General features: G+C 51.8%; 4 protein-coding genes across 40 annotated transcripts in view; 1 reads left to right on the top strand and 3 right to left on the bottom strand.

The window, feature by feature from the left end:
* Positions 1-24,639, top strand: part of LOC126952529 (tubulin beta-2A chain) — a 759,189-nt gene that overhangs the window by 646,381 nt on the left and 88,169 nt on the right. Inside the window, exon 1 of one of the 28 annotated variants that reach the window (XM_050787228.1) lies at positions 35-44. The exons of 25 other annotated variants lie outside the window; for them this stretch is intronic. The gene's annotated coding sequence lies outside the window, so the exon portion shown is untranslated. Of the gene's footprint in view, positions 1-34; positions 45-5,104; positions 5,115-23,260; positions 23,271-24,639 lie in introns of those variants that run through there. 2 more of the 28 variants (XM_050787232.1, XM_050787226.1) reach the window with 2 other exon arrangements.
* The window catches only part of PRPF4B (pre-mRNA processing factor 4B), a 908,191-nt gene that overhangs the window by 819,101 nt on the left and 64,451 nt on the right, over positions 1-24,639 (bottom strand). The window lies entirely within an intron of this gene.
* The window catches only part of FAM50B (family with sequence similarity 50 member B), a 667,415-nt gene that overhangs the window by 591,520 nt on the left and 51,256 nt on the right, over positions 1-24,639 (bottom strand). Inside the window, exon 1 of one of the 2 annotated variants that reach the window (XM_050787268.1) lies at positions 13,679-13,688. The exons of the other annotated variant lie outside the window; for it this stretch is intronic. The gene's annotated coding sequence lies outside the window, so the exon portion shown is untranslated. Of the gene's footprint in view, positions 1-13,678; positions 13,689-24,639 lie in introns of those variants that run through there. 2 annotated transcript variants of the gene reach the window in all.
* PSMG4 (proteasome assembly chaperone 4) overlaps positions 3,071-24,639 on the bottom strand; it is a 201,208-nt gene continuing 179,639 nt past the window's right edge. For 6 of the 9 annotated variants that reach the window (XM_050787283.1, XM_050787282.1, XM_050787287.1 and 3 more), the window contains exons 2-4: positions 11,783-12,017; positions 7,133-7,208; positions 3,071-3,261 (exon numbers count right to left, since the gene is read on the bottom strand). In XM_050787283.1, the coding sequence (XP_050643240.1) occupies positions 3,140-3,261; positions 7,133-7,208; positions 11,783-11,956 (372 nt within the window). In that variant the 5' untranslated portion in view covers positions 11,957-12,017 and the 3' untranslated portion in view covers positions 3,071-3,139. Of the gene's footprint in view, positions 3,262-6,009; positions 7,209-11,782; positions 12,018-24,639 lie in introns of those variants that run through there. The other 3 variants (XM_050787288.1, XM_050787289.1, XM_050787280.1) reach the window with 2 other exon arrangements.

Below are 24,639 nucleotides of genomic sequence, written 5' to 3'. Positions count from 1 at the left end.
GCCTCACGCTGGTCATGTAAACTTTTTTTTTTTTTTGGGGGGGGGGAAATTGAAGCTGTAGAGTGCTGCCCGAAATCTCTAGGAAGGTGGTGGCAAGGGACAGTACTCACACTCTTCTGGTCATGGTCTCTGATCTCCACCTCAAATGACAATAAAAAACCGGTCCAACGAAGACAGTGCTCAGCACTTCAGCCATCAGGACTAATCCATCAGTGACTGGAAAAGAGGCTAGCGCTGAGGCCTGGGCTCCTGGGACCAGAGTCCAGCAGGTGTGAGTGAGGCTGACTTGCCAACGGCCAGCAGGTGATGTGTCTCAGCCGGCAAGGCGGTCCCACAGCTGTCCTCCCACGGCAGCCTCAGGAGGAGGCTGGGTGCCTGTTCTGTGGCAGCTTCAGCCCAGGGATATCCAGCTGTCGAGGAACACCTTTATAAAATGTTGTCAGAGCAGCAACACTTCCCGCTGAGCACAGCCCCGGGAAATCTGGTACCAAGTGAGCAAGGCGGCCGGGCCCACCCAAGCCCGCCACGCACCTGGGCCCGCCTGGCTCTGCAGGGGAGGCTGCTACGGCTGCCCACTTCCCAGCACAGTCTGTGGCGCTTGAACCCCTCAGTCCTGTTCCCTTCCTGGCTAATAGGGAGACGCTTCTCAGGCACCCACTGTTTCAACTTGACCCTCCCACCCCCTGCTCCTCCACACACCCCTGCGTCCTGCTAGCCTACCCTGTCAGCCTTTCAATAAACGTGATGCACAAATGTGGACACCTGAGATGGAGCTGAACATTTCTTCACTTTGTTCTTTTCCTGAAGTCAAACTCTTATCAAATACTCTAATTATTACCACCCAAGAGAAACAGGAAAAAGGTTTCAATGCTTTTGTTTACTGAGAGTAAGAGCACCTGCGTCTGGAAGACGGGCTGGTAAGTTGGTTTGGCTACAGAACAGAAAGAAAACAAAAACAAACCTCGTAGGGGAAGTATTGCACTCAGACACCACCACTTCCTAGAGCCAAATGAGCGATCCCAAACTGGAAGTGCCATAAGCGGGCCTGCGACATCGTACCGCCCGGCCCCAGGTATCGCATGTCCTCTTGTCTAGAAGGCACCACCTCACTTTCATGTGCCGTGTGTTTTGGAAAATCAGTATGGCGTGTCATGTCTAGTGGCGAACACTTCGCTCCCCCTGTCCTTGAGGTTGTAATATAAAACCCGTGTTTCTGTACGTGTGGGTGGGGCTTCTCTGACGGTGCTCGTTCACAGCACAAGCTTACACTGAGTTCTGAACTCGTTCACAGCTGCGTGTCTGCATGGTGTCGCATCTGTTGTACCTTTGGGGAAAATTTGTATGTAAATGTACAGAAATAAAAATGTTGCCCCATTAACAGATTTCCTCCGGAATGTCTTCCCTACCTCACCTGATGGTATCCAACAAAGGGCATTTCGCTACCATTAACGATGAGTAATAAAATCCTCTGTGTTCATTCAGACCTCGCTGCGTCACTACTTTTCATGCCTCTGTAAGCTGTGTCTTCACTCGCCCCGAGGTGGGTGGGGGGAGGCCTCTCACTCTGCCTCGGGTCCTGGTCTTAAAGGTAGTCAGAGGCAGAGGCTGGATTAAACACAAACTGTTTACCAAGTGCCACTCTCAGACCACCTGGGAGATGGGGGCCATCAGTAAAATTAAGAGGAATTTTTTTCCCTTGTTCGTTTATGTTCTGCTGATCCGTGGCCTGAAGGTTCCTAGAGACGTCAAGAAATGAGTATCTTACACTGTGATTCTGTGAGGAAAGACTGGTAACCCAAAACTCTCTTCTCTAATGTAGTATTTTTTAATGAAAATGACAATATTTCTTTAATAAAGTATTTATACCAAACTCTTCTCTCCATAGCCCTGATTTTGTGTCACTCACTATTATATTCCTAGAGGTGTCCACCCAGCTTTGCAAGCTGTGATGAGGCTGGCCGGGGCCTTGAGGTTAGCACGGAAAGTCTGCAAAGGAGGGAAGCGCCTGGAACCACAGACTCACTCCTCTGACGCGCCTTTCCGTCCTGGCCAGGGTCACCACCTTCACTTGCCTGCTGCCGGCTCAATGCAAGACTTTTGCCTCTGGATGAACAAAAAGGGTTCCGACGGACCCCAGAGGTTAGGAAGTTTTTGCCAGTGGTCCTCAATCTTGCCTGCACAGAGGAACCAGGGGAGCTTGCAATCCTGCCAAAGCCTGGGCCCCAGACCGTCTGAACCTCTGGAGGAGGCCCAAGACTGCAACCCACTTCAAGCGGTAGCATTAAAGATTAAAGGCTAAGGAGTACAAATGACCAAAGCAGGTACCTGAGGTACTCTGGATTTGGGATAGAAGAGAGGGGAGAAGGGAAGATGATGAAATAACAAGAGGAGCAAGAAGGACCTGAAGCCTTTGAATCCATAAAAAGGAAGGAGATAAAACCATAATTGACAGATATCTAACTGCCATGGTACTTATAGTTTGCAAAGCGTTTCTATCTACCTACTTAATCCTAACAAGAACCCATCAAGGTGGGGGTTACTCCAACTTTATAAATGAGGAGACAGAGCCTAGAAGTCAGACTTCACAAGACCACAAATGTAGTAATGGGGCAATGTAAGGAGGTGCTCACATGTAGGCCCAAGAGAGAACACAGCAAAAAAGGAGTGCCCAGAGGAAGGGTTTAGGGAGAACACAGCAAGAAGAGAAGTGCCCTGGGGTTTCACTGCAATGAGAAGGAGATAAATGCATCAATTCACAAGACAGAATTCTGAGGAATGCACACACAAACCTAAAGCATATTTACACATCACTTTAATTCTAACTGAGGATGCACATGAGACAGTCATGTCTGACTGAAACCCTTAGATTAGATTACAGCCTTCAATCCCAACAGAAATCCCATTTCGTCCCTCTATCACTCACAGCCAAATGAGGAAGTGTGTACTGTCCACTTTGCCTCTCCTTCACCAGGTGGGTCAGTGTGAGCCTTTTGGCCCACACACTGCTGAGAAGGAAGCTCAAAAGATTAACCCCTTCAAAACAAAACGGGAACACGGCCTGACGACAAACTGAAATTCAATCCATTTATTTACATGTACATTGTACATAAGTTAACAAATTCTCACTTCTGCCACTCAGCTAGAACTTTTCAGGAAAAGCCTCCATCTCTTCCTTGATCCTGTTTTCTACAAGTAATGCGAAGTTACTGTCTGTGTTCTGGAGGTTATAGCTGACAAACACCTGTTTGTTGGTCTTCCTGGCTAAAAAGAGAAAACACATTGATACAGCCACTCCTGAAATACTGCAGACCCCGTGTTCCTCACACCCACAAGCAGCTGGGAAATGCTCAGAAAGAGGATGGGGTTGTAGGGAGAGAACAAAGCTCTGATCTCCACGCCTCTCTTCAGACAGGTGCTGCAAAGGCAGACGAGTCACTCAGGCCTCTCCCAGTCTCTCCACCAGACCGGGGTTCCGAAGGGCAGGCCCCACCTCAGCAGCCTCCCTGGAACTTGTTGAGAGGCAGCTCCTGGGCCCCACCCAGCCCTCCTGACCCAGAAAGCCAGGATGTGGGGCCAGCTGTCTGCGGGAACAGCCCTGCAGGGGCCGGCACTGCTTAAGAACCTCTGCTCTGCACAGAGGCGTTCCTGGTGTTCTGATTTTTTAAAAAATGTTTTTAAAACACAAAAAATAAAGTATTTAAAATAAGGCCGGGCGCGGTGGCTCAAGCCTGTAATCCCAGCACTTTGGGAGGCCGAGGCGGGCGGATCACAAGGTCAGGAGATCGAGACCATCCTGGCCAACACAATGAAACCCCGTCTCTACTAAAAAAATACAAAAAAAAAACTAGCCGGGCGAGGTGGCGGCGCCTGTAGTCCCAGCTACTCGGGAGGCTGAGGCAGGAGAATGGCGTGAACCCGGGAGGCGGAGCTTGCAGTGAGCCGAGATCCGGCCACAGCACTCCAGCCTGGGCCACAGAGCGAGACTCTGTCTCAAAAAAACAAAACAAAACAAAACAAAAAGTATTTAAAATAAAATATTAAAGTTCTCCTTCAGCACCACCCCACCCCTAACCAGTTCCACCTCCCTCCCTCCTACATTTCCATGCATTTGCATACATGTGTACACACACAAACATATTCGTGTGTGTGTGTGTGTGCATATACAGATAGGCATATGGACATACATGTAATTTTCTACTGAATGTAAGTTTTAGTCCCTTTCTACAGAATTGATAATAAATGGTTGAGGTGCGCACTGGGTCAACCGCAAAAATCAAGTAGAGTCACATACCCGGCATCTGAAAGCCGATATCCTGAAAACAAGTGGGCAAGAAGGCTACGGCAGTTCCCTGCTGCCTGCCCCACTGCGGGGCCTCCTCCTTTAGCCTCACCCACACGCAGGGCCAGTGCAGAACTACTCACCCCTGAAGACGCACTGACCCGCCCCCACCTCAACATACGGTGACCATGTACTGAGCCTCATCACCAAAAGGCCGAAAGGTGGTGCGGTGACGCTGAGGGGCACCAGGCCACCCGCACCATTACTAAAGCCCGACTTAGAACACACGTCACAGGATCTCACCTGGGCGGCAGTTCTGTCCTTTCAGTTGCCGCTGTCTGAGCTATGGTCCCACCAAGAACCCTGAGAGGCAGTGTGGCTCGGGGGCACAGGCACAGGCACAGGCCCCACCCAGGCCTGGAAACCTCTTCCAGCTTTGTTTGTAAATTGAGAAAGGGTCGAGCCCAGGACCCCAAAGGCCTGTTTTCAGCTGTATAAGGCTGTGTGATCTTTAGGGCTGGAAGGGTCTTGGGTATTATTTAACTGACTGTCCTTACAAGGCAGCCAATGCACCTATGAGAAAGCAAGAAGGCGAGCACAGCCTCCGCCTGAGGACAGCTGCTGAATTGTATGGTACGGTTTACATCTCGGGAAATTTTTTTATTAAAAAAAGGAATGTGTCTGGACAAAGGCAGCTGTTCGGTTATTCCAAGAGCCGGTGTTTAAAGAACAGCTTTTACAGTACTTAGCAGAGAGCCTGCCACCAGCATGCTGGGTGCAGGGTGCCCCCGAGGCAGACAGCTGTGCCCAGTTATCTGCTCAACCATGTGGGGGGTGAGGAAGCCTCTTACGCTTCCCCTACCACGAGGACCAAACTCATCCTTTCCTAGCTGCGTTAGGCAGGCTGCGACCACTCGTGTAGAGGCTGATATGAAGGCAGGCAGTGTGGTAGGAAGCCGGGGCTCACCAAGGCTGGCCAGGAGGAGCCCAGAAGTCACACCCTCTCCCAGGGGCAGGAACGTCCCCTTTACCCCAAGGAGGCCCCCTGGGATTCCAACTGCTCTAACTGCAGCGATAGGACTTCCGGGGAACAAAGCTGTGTCTGGAGGCACTGTCGCCCTCAGACCCAAGCTGTGCCCTCCAGAGCCATAGGAGGTTGGGTCTCCTTGGCCACACCAACTCCTGCTAAGCTTCCAGAGCTACTGAGAACCCCCCAGGCCTTCTCTTTCCCTACTTGCTTTCATCTCTCATGTAAGATACTGATTCAGGACACCTCTCCCTTTTCACTGTAGTGCATTAATAGTGCACTTTCAACTTTAGGGCCCGGACCCAGGCTGGAGACAACTCGCACAGCACAGGACTTGGCTGGAAAACCCCTTCTTGGTCTGAGCTCTGCAGCACCAGTCCCTTCAGTGATGCTGGAAGCCGCAGCACACCCTTGACTTGTCAAGATACTGAGAACCCCTCTTTTTTGGCATATAGATACTAGGCCTCCATCTCATAGAGATTCTGGAGCCGAATTTACCTTATTGATGTAGAAGTTATTCACGGCCTGCAAGACACGCTCACGTCACCTTCTCTATTGGAGTGTGCCCTGGCAATCCCACCCAGCTTTCTGTCTGTATAAATAGGAATACCTTCCTGAGCCTTCTCCCGCCAGGCGCGGGCACACGGTAACCTGTTGCATGTAAGTGTGCCACCCCTCACACAGTCACAAACGCAAAGTGACACAGAGACACAAAAGGGGGCTTTTACCTTCATGTGGCTCAGAAAAAAAAGATGTAAACACAAAGAGGGAAGGATGGCAACTGGGAAATCGGGGCAAAAGCTAAGCAGGAATTCTATCTTCTTTGCAACTTTTCTGTAAATTTTAAATTATTTCCTAGTTAAAAATTACCAAAGTAACTTACCAGTCAGGTCTCTACCTCCAAGGGAGAGAAAAAGAATCCTGCGAGTTCCTGAAACGCTGACCTGTGCCCTCCCTGACCTCTGTCCTATCCACACACTGCCATGGGCCTGCTGGTGACACTCCACCCTGCCCTGCCTTCCCCCGGGCCACGTGCCACACTGTTCGTATGCATTTGCCTCAGTGTGACTGACCCAGAGGTTCCTGCTTGTCAGGGACCAGGTCCTTCTCTGCCTGAGACACAGAGAGGCTCCATGACTAACTCCAGAACTGAAGCAGCTGGGCCTGCTGGAGAACGCCTGACAGGCATCCTGTGCACACCGGCCACAGGCACTGGGGCTGGGGCTGGGGGTCATAGAGCACATGGAATCCTTACCTGGCCCACAGGAAATATGTGTTGGGGTGTGGGAGGCGTGGAGCCTTCAACCTCATGACCTTTGCTTAATCCCCACTCTACGCCACACTCACAGGCCAGGCCAGTCTTCCCTCTGAGCCCTGAAGAGCATCACACTGTGAGTGAAGGACAGTCCTTCCTGCACAGAGGTGACACCTGCTCTACCAGCTGCACTGACTCCTCCAAAGGCCCAGGAGGCTACCGGGAGCCACTGCCCACAGGGGCTGTAGGCACTTCTCACTCTCTTCTCCCAGAAGGAGGTGATGCACTTACAGAAGGGAACTAAATCAGCTCATGGACTCAAGGACACAACCAAGGACAAGGTGGGAGTCCTTTGGGAACAGGCCGGCCCTGGGACGGTGGTGGTGACAGGCAAGCATGGACATGCCCTTTAAAGAAGACCCAACGTGCAAAGGTCTGTGCTTCCCAGCAGCAATGAGGTGACGGTTCTTAGCATAAAGATTTTTACTTCCAAAGGGACTTGCTTCATGCTTCCACTAAAGAGTGGGGCTCCCGCCTGGCTGGCCATGCAGCACCAGCTGTGGGTACGTACCTAGGCGCTGGGCAAGGCCAGTAGAGGTCGTGTCGGAAGTGTCTCCGAGGAGGGAGGTAGACACGGGGATGGAGTCCTAAAAGAAAAGCAAAGGGCACACTGCGGTTCTCCACCCACCGCAGGCCAGCCACACTTCCGGCTGCGGGGCTTCCGATCCTTCACGAGGATGGCAGTGGCAGGGTCTGAGAGGACAGACGCAGGTGCCGAGGGAAACGGGGGCTGGCATTCATCAACAACCAAGTAGGCGGACCCCATGTCACATATGAGGTCAGTAGAGCTGGGAAAGATGAAGTTGGAACCACAGTCCTGTTAATAAGTTCTAGGACCAGTTTCACAGGAAGGCTCGTTTTAGTGTCTGAAACTCCAAAGCATGCTGAAAGGCAACATTACAACCAAAAGGGAAGCAAACAAGATCATGAAGGCCACAGCAAGAAGAAAGTGACTCACAGTCTGGGCACCTGTGCCCCAGTGCCTCGGGCCCCACAGCAGCTGGCTCAGAGGCAGGATGCCTAATCTCCCCATCTCAGCCTGTGAGGCAGCATGCTGCTCCAGCCCCCGCGGGCTCCTCGGGGTCGGTGAGTGCCCTGTGACTTTGAGAAAGGGCACCAGCCACCAGCATCCAAACAGGGAACATAACAACGTGTGAACATGCTTGGCCAACCTCATTTCGGACAAGAAGCAATAAGGTGAAACAAGCAGTACAAATGATGCTCAGATCAACAAATGGGCCCTTCGGAGATGTGGAGTAACCTGCTCCCAACGACTTGGGGAGTAAAATCTCACCATGAAAAATGTCTAGCCAGTCCCGTAATCCCGGCACTTTGGGAGCCTGTGGCGGGAGGACTGCTTAAGACCAGGAGTTGGAGACTCACCTGGGCAATGAAGTGAGACCCTGTCTCTACATTTTTATTCAAAAGAAAAAAAAAAAAAGTAAAATAAAGTAAAAAGGTCTAGCTTAAAAGAAAAAAAAAACACTTATTGGTAATATGGCCAAATTGCTTTTATCAAAATAGCAGATTTCTAGGAGAAGCAGCCTGGCTACAGAGGTCTGAGAATCTCGGGAAGTGGCAAGATTTACAGAGGTACAGAGACTTTGGGGTTTGGTCCCCCTGCCACCCCAACTGTTCTAGCAGGGACAAGTGAACTGAACAAACAGCCACTACGTGCCGGACAGTATGGCAGGGCACAGAGCACAGGCATTGCTCATCTCCTAAAGGTTCAAAGCCACGTCCACAAAAGACAGTAAAAGGCAGGAGATCAAAAAACATAGGAGAAGAATGAAAGCATTTACTGTATGCTTTTCATTAAAAATGATACAAAAATATGATCTTAATGAGCCTGCTGTTTACAGATTCCTCAAGTTCAACATTTAGCTGCATGGTAATAGTATTTACAGTTAAACCTTCTAGAAAACAGAAAATCTACCTTACCTAGGGTGGCCTTTTTCTACCAAAAGTAAAACGTAAAGCCCCATTGTGTTACTCCTAAGAGTTCATAACTTCCAAAACCACACTAGGACTGCGGTCTCCCAGCAGATGCATGCCCAGAGAGTTTTCCTGCAGCTGAAGCACCACCTTCCACTCCTAGAAGCCAGTAGGGGGGTCCAAGAATCCCTGAGCAGGCAGGGGCCTAGGTCCCAGGCCAGCTTCCCTCAAGCTGGTAGGACTTAGTGTCACTAGCCCTGCAGCCTCTCTGGGCACCAAAAATCCCTGCTCAACCCAAGGTCGGCCAGCTCGGGTTGCATGGTGTCTGTTCTCTACAGTCTTACACGTGGGAGTTTAGGGAAGCGGGAGGGAGGAGAGCTCACAGACTGGTGCCATTCTCCACGCGTGGGCTGGCAAAACTCCTGACAGGGCCAGACAATAACTAGTTCAGGCTTTAGGGGTTACCAAGTCTCTATTACAACCGCTCAGCCCTGCCACCAAAGTACAAGAGCTCCACAGACTCTACCTGCGTGGACGGGAGATGGAGGGCCAGCCCACGGGTCACAGGAACCTTGGGCTTCCTGCCTTAAGCGATGGCCTGCACCTCTTTTCCCCGGCTGGCTCAGCCCTCTGCCCCTGGAAGGAACATCCAGGCACACTGTGGCCAGGGAGTGGGACTGGACTTCCCACAGGTCAGGTCACTCAGTCAGTCCCGTTCCTTCTCCTGCCTGGCCTTGCTGGAGGCGCACTTTCCAGATGAGAAAACACACCCCACTGGGAGCTGTGACCACCATGGGACGGGTGCCCAAAGCCACCCCCAGGAGGAGCCTACCTCTTCCACACTGACTAGCCCAAACCAGCACTGCACAAAAGGGCACAAGGCAGTGACACCAGAGCTGACCAGTGCCCAAAGCCTTGCCCACTATGACCAAAGCCTTGGGATCAGGAAAGAATGCGAGGTGGCACAGAGCACACAGCCCCACCCATCACCCCTGGTCCCCCAGGCCTCTTCTGCTGCTGCCTGCTCAAAGGCCCACTGCCAGGACCCTCCAGAAAAGAAAAAATAAAAAAGGAAACACCGAGGAAAAGAAAAGCAAGAAAGGAATCCAGATGCCATCTCCTTCCTGAGGTCTTTCCGGGTGCTGTTGTGCACAACGAAAGGGCTCGCCCAGGACTTCCCGCCCCCAGCACCCTCAGTCATCACTGCCTCACTGGCTTCAGAAAGTCTCGCTGAGGGGGCCTCACTCATTCATTCCACAGGGACTTAGAGAGTGGTGCATCAGGAGCTAGAGATACACACGCTCACCCTGGGCAAGCAGACCAACCTCACCGTGAAACACTCAACGGCTGAGAGAGGGAGCTAACGCGGCTGGGAGACCAGCATTGCCAAGCTGGAGGACAGGGAGGAGCCCTAAGAGATAACAGAGCCCGAAGGTCACTGGAGTCTTTGGGTGCTCTGAGTTCACCTCGTGGAAGGTTTTAAGCAGAGAAATGAAAATATGCAACTTAAGTCTTAAAACTATCATTCTGTTGCGCTGGTTACAAGGCAGTGTTGTGGCTCGATCTCCTGAATTGTGTCCCAAAGTGCCCTTGAGCCACCGCAAAAAAAAACTACGTTGACAAGGCAGTGTTGTGGCGTGAATTGTGTCCCCGCAAAAAATACGTTGAAGTCCTAACCTCTGGGTACCTGTGAATGTGACCTTGTTTGGAAACAGGGCCTCTGCAGATGTAATTAAGATGTAATTTAGGCCGGGCACGGCGGATCACGCCTATAATCCCAGCACTTTAGGATAAAGATTAGCATAAAGATTCTTTACTTCCAGAGGGACTTGCTTCCCTTTAGGAGGCAGAGGCGGGCAGATCATGAGGTCAGAAGTTCGAGATCAGCCTGGCCAACATAATGAAACCTCAGCTCTACTAAAAATACAAAAATTAACCCAGCGTAATGGCTCGCACCCGTAATCCCAGCTACTCAGGAGGCTGAGGCAGAACTGCTTGAACCCAGGAGGCAGAGGTTGCAGTGAGCCGAGACCACGCCATTGCACTCCAGCCTGGACGACAGAGCAAGCCTTCGTCTCAAAAAAAAAAAAAAAAAAAAAAAATGGAATTTAAGACAAGGTTATACTGGAGTAGGGTGGGCCCTTAATCCAACATTACTGATGTCCTTATGAGAAAAGAGTCGGGCTCACTTTGGGAGACTGAGGAAGGAGGATCATCACTTGAGGCCAGGAGTTCAAGAACAGCCTGGGCAAAATAGTGAGACCCCCATCTCTACAAAAAAGACAATTAGCCAGGTACGGTGGCACATGTCTAGTCCTGGCTACTCGGGAGGCTGAGGAAGGAGGATCACTTGAGTCCAGGAGTTTGAGGTGACAGTGAGCTCTAAGAATGCCACTGTACCGCAGCCTGGGTGACAGAGAGAGACTTTGTCTACAGAACTTTGAGAATAAACCTCTGTTGTTTTAAGCCACGCCGTCTGTGGCACTTTCTTACAGCAGCCTCAGGAAACCAGGGGAAACCAGGCGGCGACGCGCAAAGCCGGAAAGGCGGGAGAGGAGGGGAAATGGTTAATGTCCCAGGCTTGGCCCAGCGTGGCAGGGTGAAGGAGGTGAGGGCGGCTTGAGTTTTGTCTGCTTTGACTGGCGGCAGTGCCTAGGGACTCAACGCGTGGAGTGCTGAGAAAGAGGAGTGTGAAGAAACAGGAATCCAAGACGACTGCGAGGCTCCGAGCGCACAGCCAGGAGGATGGAGTGGCCATCCCAGCGCCGGGCAGGCGGAGGAGGGGGCAGGCTTGGGGAGAGGGCCTGATGTGTGCCCTAAGAGGGCCTAGTGCGAAATGCCTGAGACAGCAGGTGGAGACGCAGGAGTCCCCAAAATATGATCAGTGTGCTCAAAATCCATACGGCACGAGAGCTACGAGGTAGACGCGTCCCCCAGCGCGCATGTGGCGAGGAGGAGCCCAGGACATTCCGACCTACAGAGACCAGGGCGGGACGCAGCTGCGGGCGGCGGGGCAGGGAGAGGGGCTCGGGGCCCGCGCGCAGCTCCCGGGGTGGTGCAGGCCCGGGCGCCCGCGGGTTCCCTAAGACACTCCGCGGGAGGGCTTCGGGGGAGTCGGGCGCCCTGTGGACCCAAGAGGGGCCTGGGGGGCGGCAGCTCGCGCAGGCCCCGCCACCCGGCCCCGCCCCGCCGCCCACACCCACACCCGCGGCCGCCCGGCACTCACGTAGCGGCTGCACATGGCCACCGCCAGGTTGCGCAGGTGCGGCGTGGCCCCCACCCACAGGAACAGCGAGTCCGTCAGCCGCATGACGTGGAAGTGGACCAGCTGCTCCCACAGCCTGGCGCTGAAGTTGTGCAGGGAGACGTCCCCGCCGGCGGCGGCAACCAGCCCCTCCATGCCGCCCCACGGCTCCCGGCGCTGCACCCGGGTCCTCGCCGCTGCCGGCCCAGCCAGACCCGACCGAGCGAGCACCGAGACACCGAGCGCGCTTTCGCTTTCGGCCCCGGAGGGGCGGGGGGGAGGGGCGTGGTCGGGGAGGGGCGGGCGGAGGGGCGTGGTCGGGGGAGGGGCGATCCCGGGCTTGGGTTGGGGGCGTGGTCGAGGCGGGGCGGCTGCCGGCCCTGGGCGGAGTAGCTGTCCCGGGAGGTCCTGCGGGCCTCTCCCGCGCTGCAGCACCTCTCTAGACTGGGAAAACCCACTTTAGTCGCAGAGTCCGACAGTGACCTCTAGGAGCCCACGGGCGCCCGGCAGAACTCGCCCTCGCTTTGTTTTCTCCCACACCCTAATTATTATTGACGTGGGGCATTCAAGGGCTGAAGCCAGCCGCACGGTCCTCCCAGGCCGTGACACTTCGCCCGACAGACTTTCACTTTTAATTAGTTCTTTAAGCACTCTGAAAACGGCCACCTTCCGTCCCACCTCCTCCTCCTGGCAGCCCTTTAACTCCAGGGAGGCTTCGACTGTACCTAGCCCTAATTAAGAATGGCAACGGTATTGGGAGAAAGCCTTTAGAAAGGAAAATTGTGTCAACTAAGTTGGCAGGAGGATGAGCAGGCACCCTTTTGGACGCCGAGCCCCGAGCTGCAGTCATGTACATGGCCTCGGGCTACCCCTTTAACCTCGCTGAGACTCAGTTTCCTCATCTGCAAAATGCAAATAAGAACAGGAGCCTTTCCGAGACGTGGAAAGGATGGCAAGAGAGTTTCGTGGGAAGTACCATGAATCATCCCATTGTCATACCTGTGGAGAGACCCTCAGTAACGAAGGCTTCAATGGGTTAAGAGAGAAGGTGGTAAAAGAAAACAGCCCATTTTGTCAGATTCTGTTACAACTGACTTTAGCGATTTAACTTGGAACTATCAAAGGTCTGCTTTTTAAACCTCTAATAGATCTAATTGAAATTTAAAAGGACATTTTCCATAGTTTCGTTCTATTTGCTAATTATCGATGATTCAATAATACAGTTAATTTTCAGGTCAATATTTTAACAGCTTTATTAAAATGTGATTAACATACAATAACTGCACGCATACAAAGTGTACAAATTGAAGTCTTGACACATGTTATAACCAGTGAAATCATCATCACAATCCACAGACTGAACGCATCCAGTACCCCTCCTGCCCTCCGTAATCACTCCTGCCCCCAATCACTGATCTGCTTCTGGCCACATAGATTAGCTTGCATTTTCCGGAGTTTTATATCAGTGGAATCACACAGTAAGTACTGTTTTTTGTCCGGCTTCTTTCCTTCATCATAATTATCTTGGGTTCATCTGCGTGCGTGTCAATAGCTTGTGTCCTTGTATTGCTTAGCAGTGTTCCATTGTATGGCTATAACATGGTGGTTTATCCCTTTACGTTGTGATCTGAGGGACCAAAATAGATAGCTCTTCATCAGCTAGGAGGACCCAAAGATTAAGGAAACAAAGTTACCTACCGGTGGAGAGTTCCAGGCCTGGCTGGCATGGCAAATTTCTAAATCTGGATTGTAAGGATGGTTTCACTGGCTATACATGTGTCAAAACCTCAGTGCTCCTCTCTCTCTCCGGCTTTGCTCTGTCACTGCTGGGGAAACACACAGGAGAGGGTCACAGCCAGTCATGCCCAACATCAGCGGCCCCGGAACACTGCCCTGCAGTCGCTGGACAGCGTCCTCTCTCACTCCCCTTGACTATGCTCCCCAAGCCCCGAGCTGACCCAAACCCAGGTCGAGCAGATGCCCTTGCTTCTGATGGTATGAAGAAGATAGAGGTGACAAGGCCGGATCTTCCCAGCTCCTGGTCCCTCTCCTAAAACACTTGTCTTCATTGGACCCTATCTTTCCTCCTGCTCTCTCTGTGATGGTGAAAGATAAAGATGTCCCTCCTTGCACTGAAGGTCAATCCATCCACCTGTGCTTTGACCCTGTCCTTTCATGTCCTCAAGAACCTCCCTCATTATCTGTGATGGCGTCTCCAAAGAGCCTGCATGTGCCACCTAGGTCCACTTCAAGAAAGGACTTGTCCCAACTGCTAGAAATCCAACCTTCTGCCATGGCCTCCTTCAGAGCCTGCACATCCTCCCCAGGGCAGCCCATATCCAATAACTAATGGAGGCAGAATATGAAAGCCAGGCCAGTTTGGCCCAGTGCAGGACAACTCACAACTCTGATGGGCCATTTTGGCTCTGGAGTGCCCATGGAGTCAGCCAAGCCTGCATACTGCAAGGGCGGTATTTACCTTACACCATCAAAAGAAATCAAGGATCGATGGTCAAGTGGCTGAATGTAGTCACCCCCCAAAAATATTATGATGCCTTGCTCAGTTCCTGGGCCTGGAACCCAACAATTAGAGAGGTGACCAGGTCCCCTGCACCCTGTGCCATAACAACTGCCCCAGCCATTCCCTAAATGACCAACTGAGTGGCTGGCCACACATCAGAGAAAGAGGAAGATGCAAACATTTCAAGGGTTAGAGCTGGAATTGAGATCCGGGGGCCTGAAGTGTCATCACAGTCCCTCTTTCGAGTGGGCAACCATCCATACAGGAACAAAAAATAAATGGAGTCCTAGCCAAAGGTCCACTGGGTCTGTGGACCCATCAGGGGTCATTTCTCTGGTCCTCAAATATATAATTGGGATATATATACCTAGAAATTGGCCCAGCACCCACATTGGATCTGTGGCCTCTAGGGTTTAGGAGCTATCATAGTGGAGAAAGCCAAATGGAAGCTTCTAAAATTATGGCCCTTCCCCCAGCCAAGCAAGCAAGGCAAAAACAGTATTGCATCCTGGGGTGAAAATCAGTGCCACTCTTCAGGAGCCAAAGGATGCAGTGGTGGTAGACTTTGTGTCTCTATTTAATTCAGCAGTCAAGTCCTGGAAGATTGCAACTGACTTCCATAAACCCAACCAAGAAGCAATCCCAATTATGGCTGCCATAGCAGATGTGGGATCTTTGCTAGAGTGGTGTGATAAGGCCTCAGGTACATGGTATGTGGCCAAGGATGCAGCAAATGCGTTCTTTTCTATCCCAATCAGAAAAGAGGAAGAGAAACAGTTTGCATTCCCGTGAGATGGACAATATTCATTTACAGTTTTGCCCACGATTCTGTCAAATCTCTGCCCTCTGTCTGAAAAGATTGAGACTGTCTGGACATTCCACGGAGTATCACATTGGTGCATTTGCCATGGCCACCTCTGTTTTATCAATGCCCCTTCTTCAGTTCATGCTTTTGGCCATATGGGGGATCTCATAGGAATCGCTTAAGGTTCTTGGATGGGTCAGTGTGTGGGCGCAAGCTACAAATGGATTGACAGTTGCACTGCGGCCTCACTCAGTCAGTGGGTCTGGGTATCCATTTCATGTGGACAGAGCAGTAGCCAAGGTTGGAGTCTATACAGACCCATGGGCAGTGGGGAATGACCTGGCTGGGCTGGTCGGGGACCTTTGGGGAGAAAGACTGGAAGATACAAGGGAAGGAGGTCCGGGAAGGCGCATGTGGATGGAGTGTCCATGAAGTGTGAAAATCCTTGTGTCACGTTATCACTCAGCAAACAACATCCACCACAGAAGAAAGATTAAGCAACTACGTAGACAGAATGACTGGGCCAGTTGCTGTTAGTCAGTCTCATCTGCCACTGTCCCAGGATGGGCACGATGGGCCCATAAACAAAACAGCCATGGTGGCAGAGATCATTCGTGAACCCAACAGCATGGAATTCTGCTCACCAGGGTTGATTTTGCTCCTGCTGCCACCAAACATCCTACCTACCACCAGCAGAGAGCTCAGCTAAGGTTTCAGTATGGTCCTGCTCCTCAAAGAGAATGACCGAGCACGTGGCAGGAATTTGGTGACATTGGGCTCCTTCTACCCAGAGGAGTCAGCAATTTGTTCTTACAGGAATAGAAGCACATTCCAGGTGTGAGTTTGTTTTTCCTGTCCACAGGGCATCAGATAGCACCCTTCTCCCAGGGCTGCCACGTGGAAGTGGGTGAAGGCCGTGGGATCCATGGCCACATCACATGCTCCGCACCACTCAGATGCTGCTGCCCACTGAGGGCATGGCTGAAGCACCAGCTCAGAGATGGTAACTACAAGGATGGGGAGCCATCCTCCAGGCTCTTGTATGTCCCCTGAATTAAAGTATTTTCTAAGGTGCTGTGTCCCCCGTGAAAAGACCACATGAATCAGGGAACCGAGGAGTGGAAGCAGGAATGGCCGTCACTTCCACAGTCCACTGAGGAGACTGGGCTTCCCGAACCGGCACCTGTGGACTGCAGGATTAGAAGCCCCATTTCCCAAGGGGAGAACACTTCCACCTGGGACACAGCAAGGCCCCACTAAGCAATAAGCCATGGCTGCTGCAGGGCACTCTGGGCTCCTTGGTGAGCTGAAAACAGTCACCATCCTGGCAGGGGAGATCCACCCTGGTCATCAGGAGGAGGAGGGCTGTGGACACCCTTTGGGAGGAGCAAGGAAGGTGTTTGGTAACCAGCTGAGCTACTTGGGTGCTGCAGGGGACTCCCTCGCCCAACCGTGACAGTAAATGGAGGAAACAGCAACTCCAGCCTAGGAAGGGCAGATCCCCTTGTGAGGGAAGAATTGTCACCCAGCTCCTGGGGGCACAGGGCCCTCGAGTGTCATCCCCCGTAGGGATTTCTTCAGCTACTGAGAAATGCCTTGTCCAAGGTCCTTCCTGTGGGGACTTTCTGATGAAGACAACGGATTAAAGACATGGCCACTGGGGCCCAATGTGCATGGTCAATTCTGACAGCCATTTTCGCCCTTTCTGGCTGATTTTGTTCCTCACCTAATCTCTAAAGTGTGAATCTGTGGCCAGCATCGCTCTCAGAGCCACAGGCACACCCAGCCGCCTGCAGGCGTTCCCACCTGACTCTTTCATAGCACCAGCCCCTTGGCACAACCACACAGAGCTCCTCCTCCCTTCCCGTCCCTCTGTCCTACCCCCGGGCCAGCTTGCCTGACTGTGGTCCGGACAGTGGGGCACATACCAGACGCACTCATTTCCCAACTACTAACATGAGGCTCTTCCCGGTTACTGCAGCAGTGCCGCCTGCTCGCATCTCCCAGGCTGGCCTGCACTGCTGCTGTGACATCCTAATGTTTCCTTGCTTCTTGTTTCACTGGCTTCCAATTTTTCTTTCTCACTATCGCCAGAGAGATCTATCAAACCAATACGTCTGATGATGCTACGCCCTGTAATAAAAATTCTTTGGTGATGTGTAGCCCAAACACCTTTGCAGACACACCAGGCCCCTCACCTAGCTGCTGGTCCCCTTCATGTCTGTCCCTGATGTCACACTCAGGCGATGACTTCACAGTTGAGTATCTGCCCCGTGCACCACACACACGGCGCCACTGGACCTGGGCCTGCCCTACCTTACCTGCCTGACAGACGACTCCTCCTGAGGTTCACCCCAACACCACCCCCCAGGGAAGCCTTCCCTGGCTCCAGGCAGGCTGGCGGCAGCTTCTCTTGGCCCTCACTTTTACCTCCATAGAGCAATCATTGTATACAATGTAAAATAAGATGCATTTGATGTAATGGTCTTTCTGCCAGGAAGCTCCTAAGGATAGCGACAGGGGCTTTCCCCTGCAGTGCAGTGCACAGCCTTGGACCCTGCGTGTAAGGCAGATAGCAAAAGTTGATTGAATGGCTGAGTGAGAGAGAACACGGAAGGGCCTCACTGCAAGCCTCATCAGGTCTTAGGCTCTAGTCCTACCTAGCTCCACCACTAATTATCTCTATGCCTTTATTCTAGGTCTCTGTTACCTTAGCTGTAAATTGAGAAGATTGGCTTAGATCGTCTCTAACGCGCCTTCGCGAGCTAATACCCTGTGAAGACCAGATAAGAGAGCCGAATGGTAACTGGAGCCCTTCACTGCCGCCCGTGTCATTCTGCAGGGGGCCACTAGGTGGCAGGTGGGAAGGAAGCGGGCAGGGTGAGAGCTGCTTTTGCTTTCAGAAAGCGATGGGAGTTCTTGGATTCTTACTCCTGCAGATCTTCAGTCAGGACAGTTTTTTTCTCCAGGTTCTGCAATGGCAGAACGCTCAGATGAAGCACGGGGGTCCTGGTCCCCGGGTAGGCCACAGCCCACAAATGCAAAACCACCCAGCAGCAGAAGGCGAAAGAGGCCGCTTGGAAGAGAAAAGGCAAGGATGCCTACGGTGTTTGATCCACACCCCCTCCTCTTTCTGTGACCAGGTTAGATTGTGAGCCTTTGCCTGGCATGAATTTCATTAAGAACAAAGATCCAAAGATGATGGATAAGAAGACCTGCTCTGCGACCAGCTGGGCAAGGCGGCTCACATCTGTAATCCCAGTGCTTTGGGAGGCCAGGTCAGGAGTTTGAGGCCAGCCTGGGCAACATAGAGAGACCTTGTCTCTACAAAAAATGAAAAACTAGCCAGGCGTGGTGGTGTGCACCTGTAGACCCAGCTACTTTGGAGGCTGAGGTGAGAGGATCACTTGAGTCTAGGAGTTCCAGGCTTCAGTGAGCTATGATTGTACCACTGCACTCCAGCCTGGGCGATAGAATGAGATCCTGTCTCAAATCAACAACCAAAATCCCCCTTTGATCATACATTCACTCTGATTACCTCCCCATAGCTCTGCTTCCCTCTACAGCAAAACTCCTGGAAAAAGGCTTCATGTGTGCTGTCTCCAGTGCCTCTCTTCCCTTGCTCTTGTGAACTCGTTTCTTTCCTGACACTTCACTAAACTGCTTCCACCAACGTCACTGCGCCACATCTCAGTCTCTTCCTGGCTCAATGGGCAGCATTTGATTTCCAGGGCGCTGCTCTGTCTTGGTGCCTCGTCCCTCCAGGTCCCTCCTTCTCAGGCTCCTTGGCTGGTTCTTCGTCATAGCCCCGCCTGTGCTGCAGAAGCACCCAGCGGCCTGTTCTCTCCAGCTCCCCAGCCCATGGCTTAATTCCTTCCGCACGCGGATGACTCCCACACTGGCTTCTCCGGAGCCAACCTCTCGCCTGAGCCCCAGTGCGGATGGTCAGCTGCCTACTCAGCATCTCCATCAGAAACCTCCAACTTACTGAGGGGTTTCCTTCCAAGCCTGCTCTCCCACAGCCTTCCCATCTCAGAAAGCAGCACCTGCATTCTTCCAGGCGTGGGTCCCAGCTGTCCCCACTCACCCTTCACAAGCACAGACAAAACCCTTTGGCCAGCAGCAGCCATTTCCCAGCACACAAACGAAGAAGCTTTTCCCAAGTTCTGATGTCATCAGGCCCCGGTTCAAAAGGAAAAATCGGATAATACTGTTTGGTCCAGAGGGAAAAAGGCTTAAAGTGGATGGAAACAAGTTAAGCCTCACATCACTGTGATTCACAGGCAGAATCAACCAGGATGAGATTTTTCTACAACTCTTCCTAAAATGCCAATACAGTTTCTTAACTGACCAAACGTCAATACAGCCCTGCCCTACGCAGAGGACAGCTCTGACCTTAGACCCTGGACAACCCCACGAAGGGCATTAAGGAGGCACCCTGTCTTCACTCCACCCGACCCCTGCCGCTGGGGGGGCCCGGGCAGCAGAAGCCCACATTTTACCTTCCCCAACCCCGCCCCTGCGGTGTAGGGCAGCCCTGGGCTGTGGCTCATGAGGAACCATGAGTGATGAATAAAAAGATTCCTCCCCATCAGGCTAGGCCTGGGGAGCAGCCCAGCTTTTTCACCCACTTGCTTTAGGGAAGGGCAGTGACAAGATGGCAGATTAAGCACAGCAAAGCAGAAAAGAGCTTTCCAGCATGAGAGCAGTTGGGTAGCTGGTCCTCACCTTGCTGGCCCTGTCTTCCAGCAGCTTTTCCACGCGCTGAGCTCCCAGCACACTATTGTGTACTTGATTGGCTCTCCAGGCACAGACAGCTTGTTGCAGAGACAAGACCAGCAAACACAGAATGATAATCAACAATAGAAGACGGGCAGCATTTGATTTCCATTTGATTTCCAGGGCGCTGCTCTGTCTTGGTGCCTCGTCCCTCCAGGTCCCTCCTTCTCAGGCCCCTTGGCTGGTTCTTGAAGGTTCATGAAACACCACACAGTTCAGGTGTAAGAAGGGGCTGAGCCAGGCTGGTCAGATAGCTGGGCCTGGGATGTCAGGGTGCGTTAGGCTAGAGGAAGAGAAGAGTGTGTGCTGGGCAGGGGAAACAGGGGTGAGCAGTGCCCTAGGGCAGCATGGGACCGGGGGTAGAGTAGCCCAGTGGGGTAAGAGTCAGGTCATATATTTGAAGAGCCTCACAGAAATCCCAGGAAAGCCAAACATAGTAGCATACACCTGTAGTCTCAGCTACTCAGGAGGCTCAGGTGGGAGGATCGATTGAGCCCAGGAGTCAGAGGCTGCAGTGAGCTATGATCCCACCACTGCACTCCAGCCTGGGCTGGACCCTGTCTCTAAATAAATTAATTAAATAAAATAAAAATTAAAAATAAAATACAAGTCCCCAGGCAGCAGGTATTATGACTCACTTTTCTTTTTTTCTTTCTCTTCTTTTGTTTTTTTTGTTTTGTTTTGTTTTTGTTTTGTTTTGTTTTGAGACAGAGTTTAGCACTTGTTTCCTAGGCTGGACTGCAATCCGCGATGTCGGCTCACTGCAACCTCCGCCTCCTGGGTTCAAGCAATTCTCCTGACTCAGCCTCCCAAGTAGCTGGAATTACAGCCACGCGCCACCATGCCTGGCTAATTTTGTATTTTTAGTAGAGACGGGGTTTCATCATGTTGGTCAGGCTAGTCTCGAACTCCTGACCTCAGGTGATGCACCCGCCTCAGCCTCCCAAAGTGCTGGGATTGCAGACATGAGTCACCGCACCCAGCCATGACTCACTTTTCAAAAAAGGAACTGAACGGTGAATAAATAAAGAGCCCACAAGGCACTTAGTCGCTGAGAGTGGAGCTGAGGCTTGGATCCCGGACCACCTCCCCGCACCTCTCACCAGGTGGAACAGTGAGGACCCGAGGCAGGATGGAGGGTGAGGATCCATGAGGAGCTATGGGGTGCGGAACCCAGGACCTGAATTTAAGTGAACACACAGGTTTCCAGGCAAGGTCAGGCAGCATGCACACAGTGGCGAGGAGTGTGGCCACCACCCCTCCCAAGTCAGCTCCAAACAGGCCCTACAGGTGGACAGCAGTCCTGGGGCCATATCACCAAAGCCCGTGGGAACTGTTCCACCTGCTCACTCTGGGTTTCTTATCCCAGACCTCAAAATCTCCAGCACAACCCCAAGGTCCAATGTTTCCATCAAAATGTGGGTCTCAATGTGACTTTATTTTGTGACTGTTAATGCTTTTTAGCTAAACGAATTCACGCATATGGGAAGGGGGAATCCCTCCCCAGATGGTGTGTACCCTCATTTGGGTTGGAAAATATGTGGTTGCACATATGTGTGATTGTGGAGGGGGGCTATCTGACAGCTCTGGAACGCACGCATGATCCGTGGGGCACAGTGAGACTCCCCAGGGATGAGCAGAGACACAACCCTCCCGTCCCACGAAAGAGCATTTATATCCTGGGTCCAAATCATGCCTAGTGAAAGAGCACCTTGTCTTCCGGGTAAAGCTTCCGATGTTTTATTAGAATCCTCAGCCTGACTTCAGAGCCTTGTGCCTACGATACGCAATCATGGAGGTTGGCAGAACAAAAGGCTGTTTCTCTCTTTCCGTCTCTCTCCTGCTGAAACGGATCATGTGATGCAGAAGCAGATCCATCTGCAAGGCCCTGCGTGGGTGGGAGGGGCAGGTGGGCTCGCCTTGAGGTTTGCTGAGAACGTCAAAGCCCTTTTCCCGCACCGGTGCCCAGACGCTGCATGAGTCACCGCCTGCCTGCAAGCCCAGAGCTCGCCCCCCTGCCCCGTCCCACAGGCTGTGACCCTCCACCCAGCCGTGGACGGCTCTGCTCTTGGCACAAAGGAGGGCTTCTTAGCCGGGAATATGGCTGCTCGGGAGGGGCGACTTCTGTGCTTGTTTTTCCTTCCTGGCACTGAAAACAAGCACATCCACCCAACAAATAAAGACGCGGTCAATGAAAGCAGCTGTGTTTCAAGGGGAGACAGGGAGCAAGCCAAGGAATACATGAAAAGACCCAGTGACAAAATGCCCATTCATTGGGTTCACTCGGCAAACATTTACTGAAGCATCTGTGTGCCAGGCACTGTCCTGAGTGCTGGGAAGACACAAAGATGCCCTTGAGAACGACGCCCCCCGCCTCTCCCTCTGCTGGAACCGGGAAGCAGACGCACACATAAATAGGACACAGTGAACCATCCACAGCTCACAGCATCTAAAGGAACCAGGAATGCATGGGATGCTTATGGAATGTGCGATAACATGGGTGAATCTCACAAAAAGAATGGTATGTGCACGGAGTACATACTGTCGGATTCCATTTCTATCAAGTCCTGAAGCCGGCAGAGCTAACACCTACTGCTGGAAGGCAAGGCAGTAGCTGCTTGTTGGGGTCGGAGATGAGGACAACACCTAGTGGGCTTCTGAAATGCCGGACGCCTGTGGTCAGAGCACCGTTTTTTAAAAAATTCAGACAGGGTCTCACTCTGTCATCCAGGCTAGAGTGCAGTGGTGTGATCATAGCTCACTATAGCCTTGACCTCCTGGGCTCAAGCAATCCTCCCAACTCAGCCTCCTAAGTGGCTGCGACTACCAGTACATGCTACCACACCTGGCTAATTTTTTTTTTTTTTTTTTTTTTTTTTTTTTTTTTTTTTTGAGACGGAGTCTTGCTTTGTCTCCCAGGCTAGAGTGCAGTGGCACGATCTCGGCTCACTGCAGGCTCCATCCCCCGGGTTCACGCCATTCTCCTGCCTCAGCCTCCCGAGTAGCTGGGACTACAGGCGCCCGCCACTACGACCGGCTAATTTTTTGTATTTTTAGTAGAGACGGGGTTTCACCATGTTAGCCAGTATAGTCTCGATCTCCTGACCTCGTGATCCGCCCACCTTGACCTCCAAAGGGATTACAAGCGTGAGCCACCACACCTGGCCAAATTTTGTTTATTTTTTGTAGAGACAAAGTCTCACTATGTTCCCAGGCTGATCCCCAACTCCTGAGCTCAAGCCAGTCACCAGTCTCGGCCTCCCAAAGTGCTGGGATTATAGGCATGAGCCACCACGCCGGGCTCAGATGAATGGGTGAGAGACACAGGCAGCTCTGGGAACTGCAAGGTGATCAGAAGATGGGGGCAAAACTGAGCACAAAGGCGGGGGAGCACAGGACGGAGCAGGTTAGGAAGCTGGTACAGGAATCAGGACAGCGATGCCAAGGTAAGGAAGGCATCGGGGCTACAGGAAAAGGCAGAACTAAATTCAGCAAAATGTAGCCAGTTGACCAGATCCTATGGAAAAACCCTCAGCTAAATGCCTGAGGCGCCCACTTACAAAGGCAATCTTATAAAGAGAGAGAATTCTGACCCAGGCCACAGCAGGGATGAACCTTGAGGACATTTGCTAAGTGAGAGACAAAAAAGGGCAAATACTGTCTGAGCCCACTCATAGGTGGTGGCTAGAGTAATTAAATTCACAAAAAAACAGAAAGTAGAATGGGAGTGGCCAAGGGCTGCGGAAAAGGCAAGTTGGTGTTTAATGGGGACAGAGTTCTAGTTTGGGGAGATGAAAAGTTCTGGAATGGATGGTGATGACAGTTGCACAACCATGCTTCATGCCACTGAACTGTACACTTAGAAATGGTTAACATGGCAAAGTTTTATGCTATGTGGTTTTTATAGCAATGAAATTTTTAAAAATTTAAAAAGTTGGGGCCAGGCACAGTGAATCACGCCTGTAATCCTAGCACTTTGGGAGCCAGAGGCAGACAGATCACTTGAAGCCAGGAGTTCGAGACCAGCCTGGCCAACATGGCGAAACCCTACTAAAAGTTCAAAATTTAGCTGGGCGTTGTGGCGGACGCCTGTAATCCCAGCTACTTGGGAGGCTGAAGCGGGAGAATCGCTTGAACCCAGGAGGTGGAAATTGCAGTGAGCCAAGATCACACCGCCGCATTCCAGCCTGAGTGACAGAGCAAGACTCCATCTCAAAAAAAAAATAAATAAATAAAAACATTTTTAAAAATAAATAAAAAGAAACCCTGGCCTGGAAGGTCAGTCATCTTAGGTACGTTTTTAACCAAGAAGTCCCATCACCCTAATGAGGTTCTATATACTTTGCTGCCCAAACCATAACAGGTCCTCCTCCAATAACCCAAAATAATTCACAAATTGTTACTGACTCTATAAAGATCCTATTTCATAATTTTTCGGTCTTATGAATCAATTTCATTTCCAAGAGCCCTGTTGGGTAAGCAGTCCAATTTCTGAACACTCCTCTCTTGAAGCTGCTGCTAAGAACCCACCATCCCCAGCTTCTCAGCGTGGTAGGAACCATAACTTAGCTATTGCCTCCTCTATGCCTAGTACTATCCTAGGTCCTTCTTTAAACCATTTCTAGCCCTGACAGCAACCCCGTGAGGAAGATACTATTTCAAAGTCAGGCTGAGGAGGCCAAACATCAGACTGGTTGTGTAACTTGCCCCCAGGCCTATGCAGTGGGTTGAGAG

This window comes from Macaca thibetana, chromosome 4 (assembly GCF_024542745.1).
Source record: "Macaca thibetana thibetana isolate TM-01 chromosome 4, ASM2454274v1, whole genome shotgun sequence".
Lineage (NCBI taxonomy): Eukaryota > Metazoa > Chordata > Mammalia > Primates > Cercopithecidae > Macaca > Macaca thibetana.
This window is presented reverse-complemented; position numbering and strand designations above follow the sequence as displayed.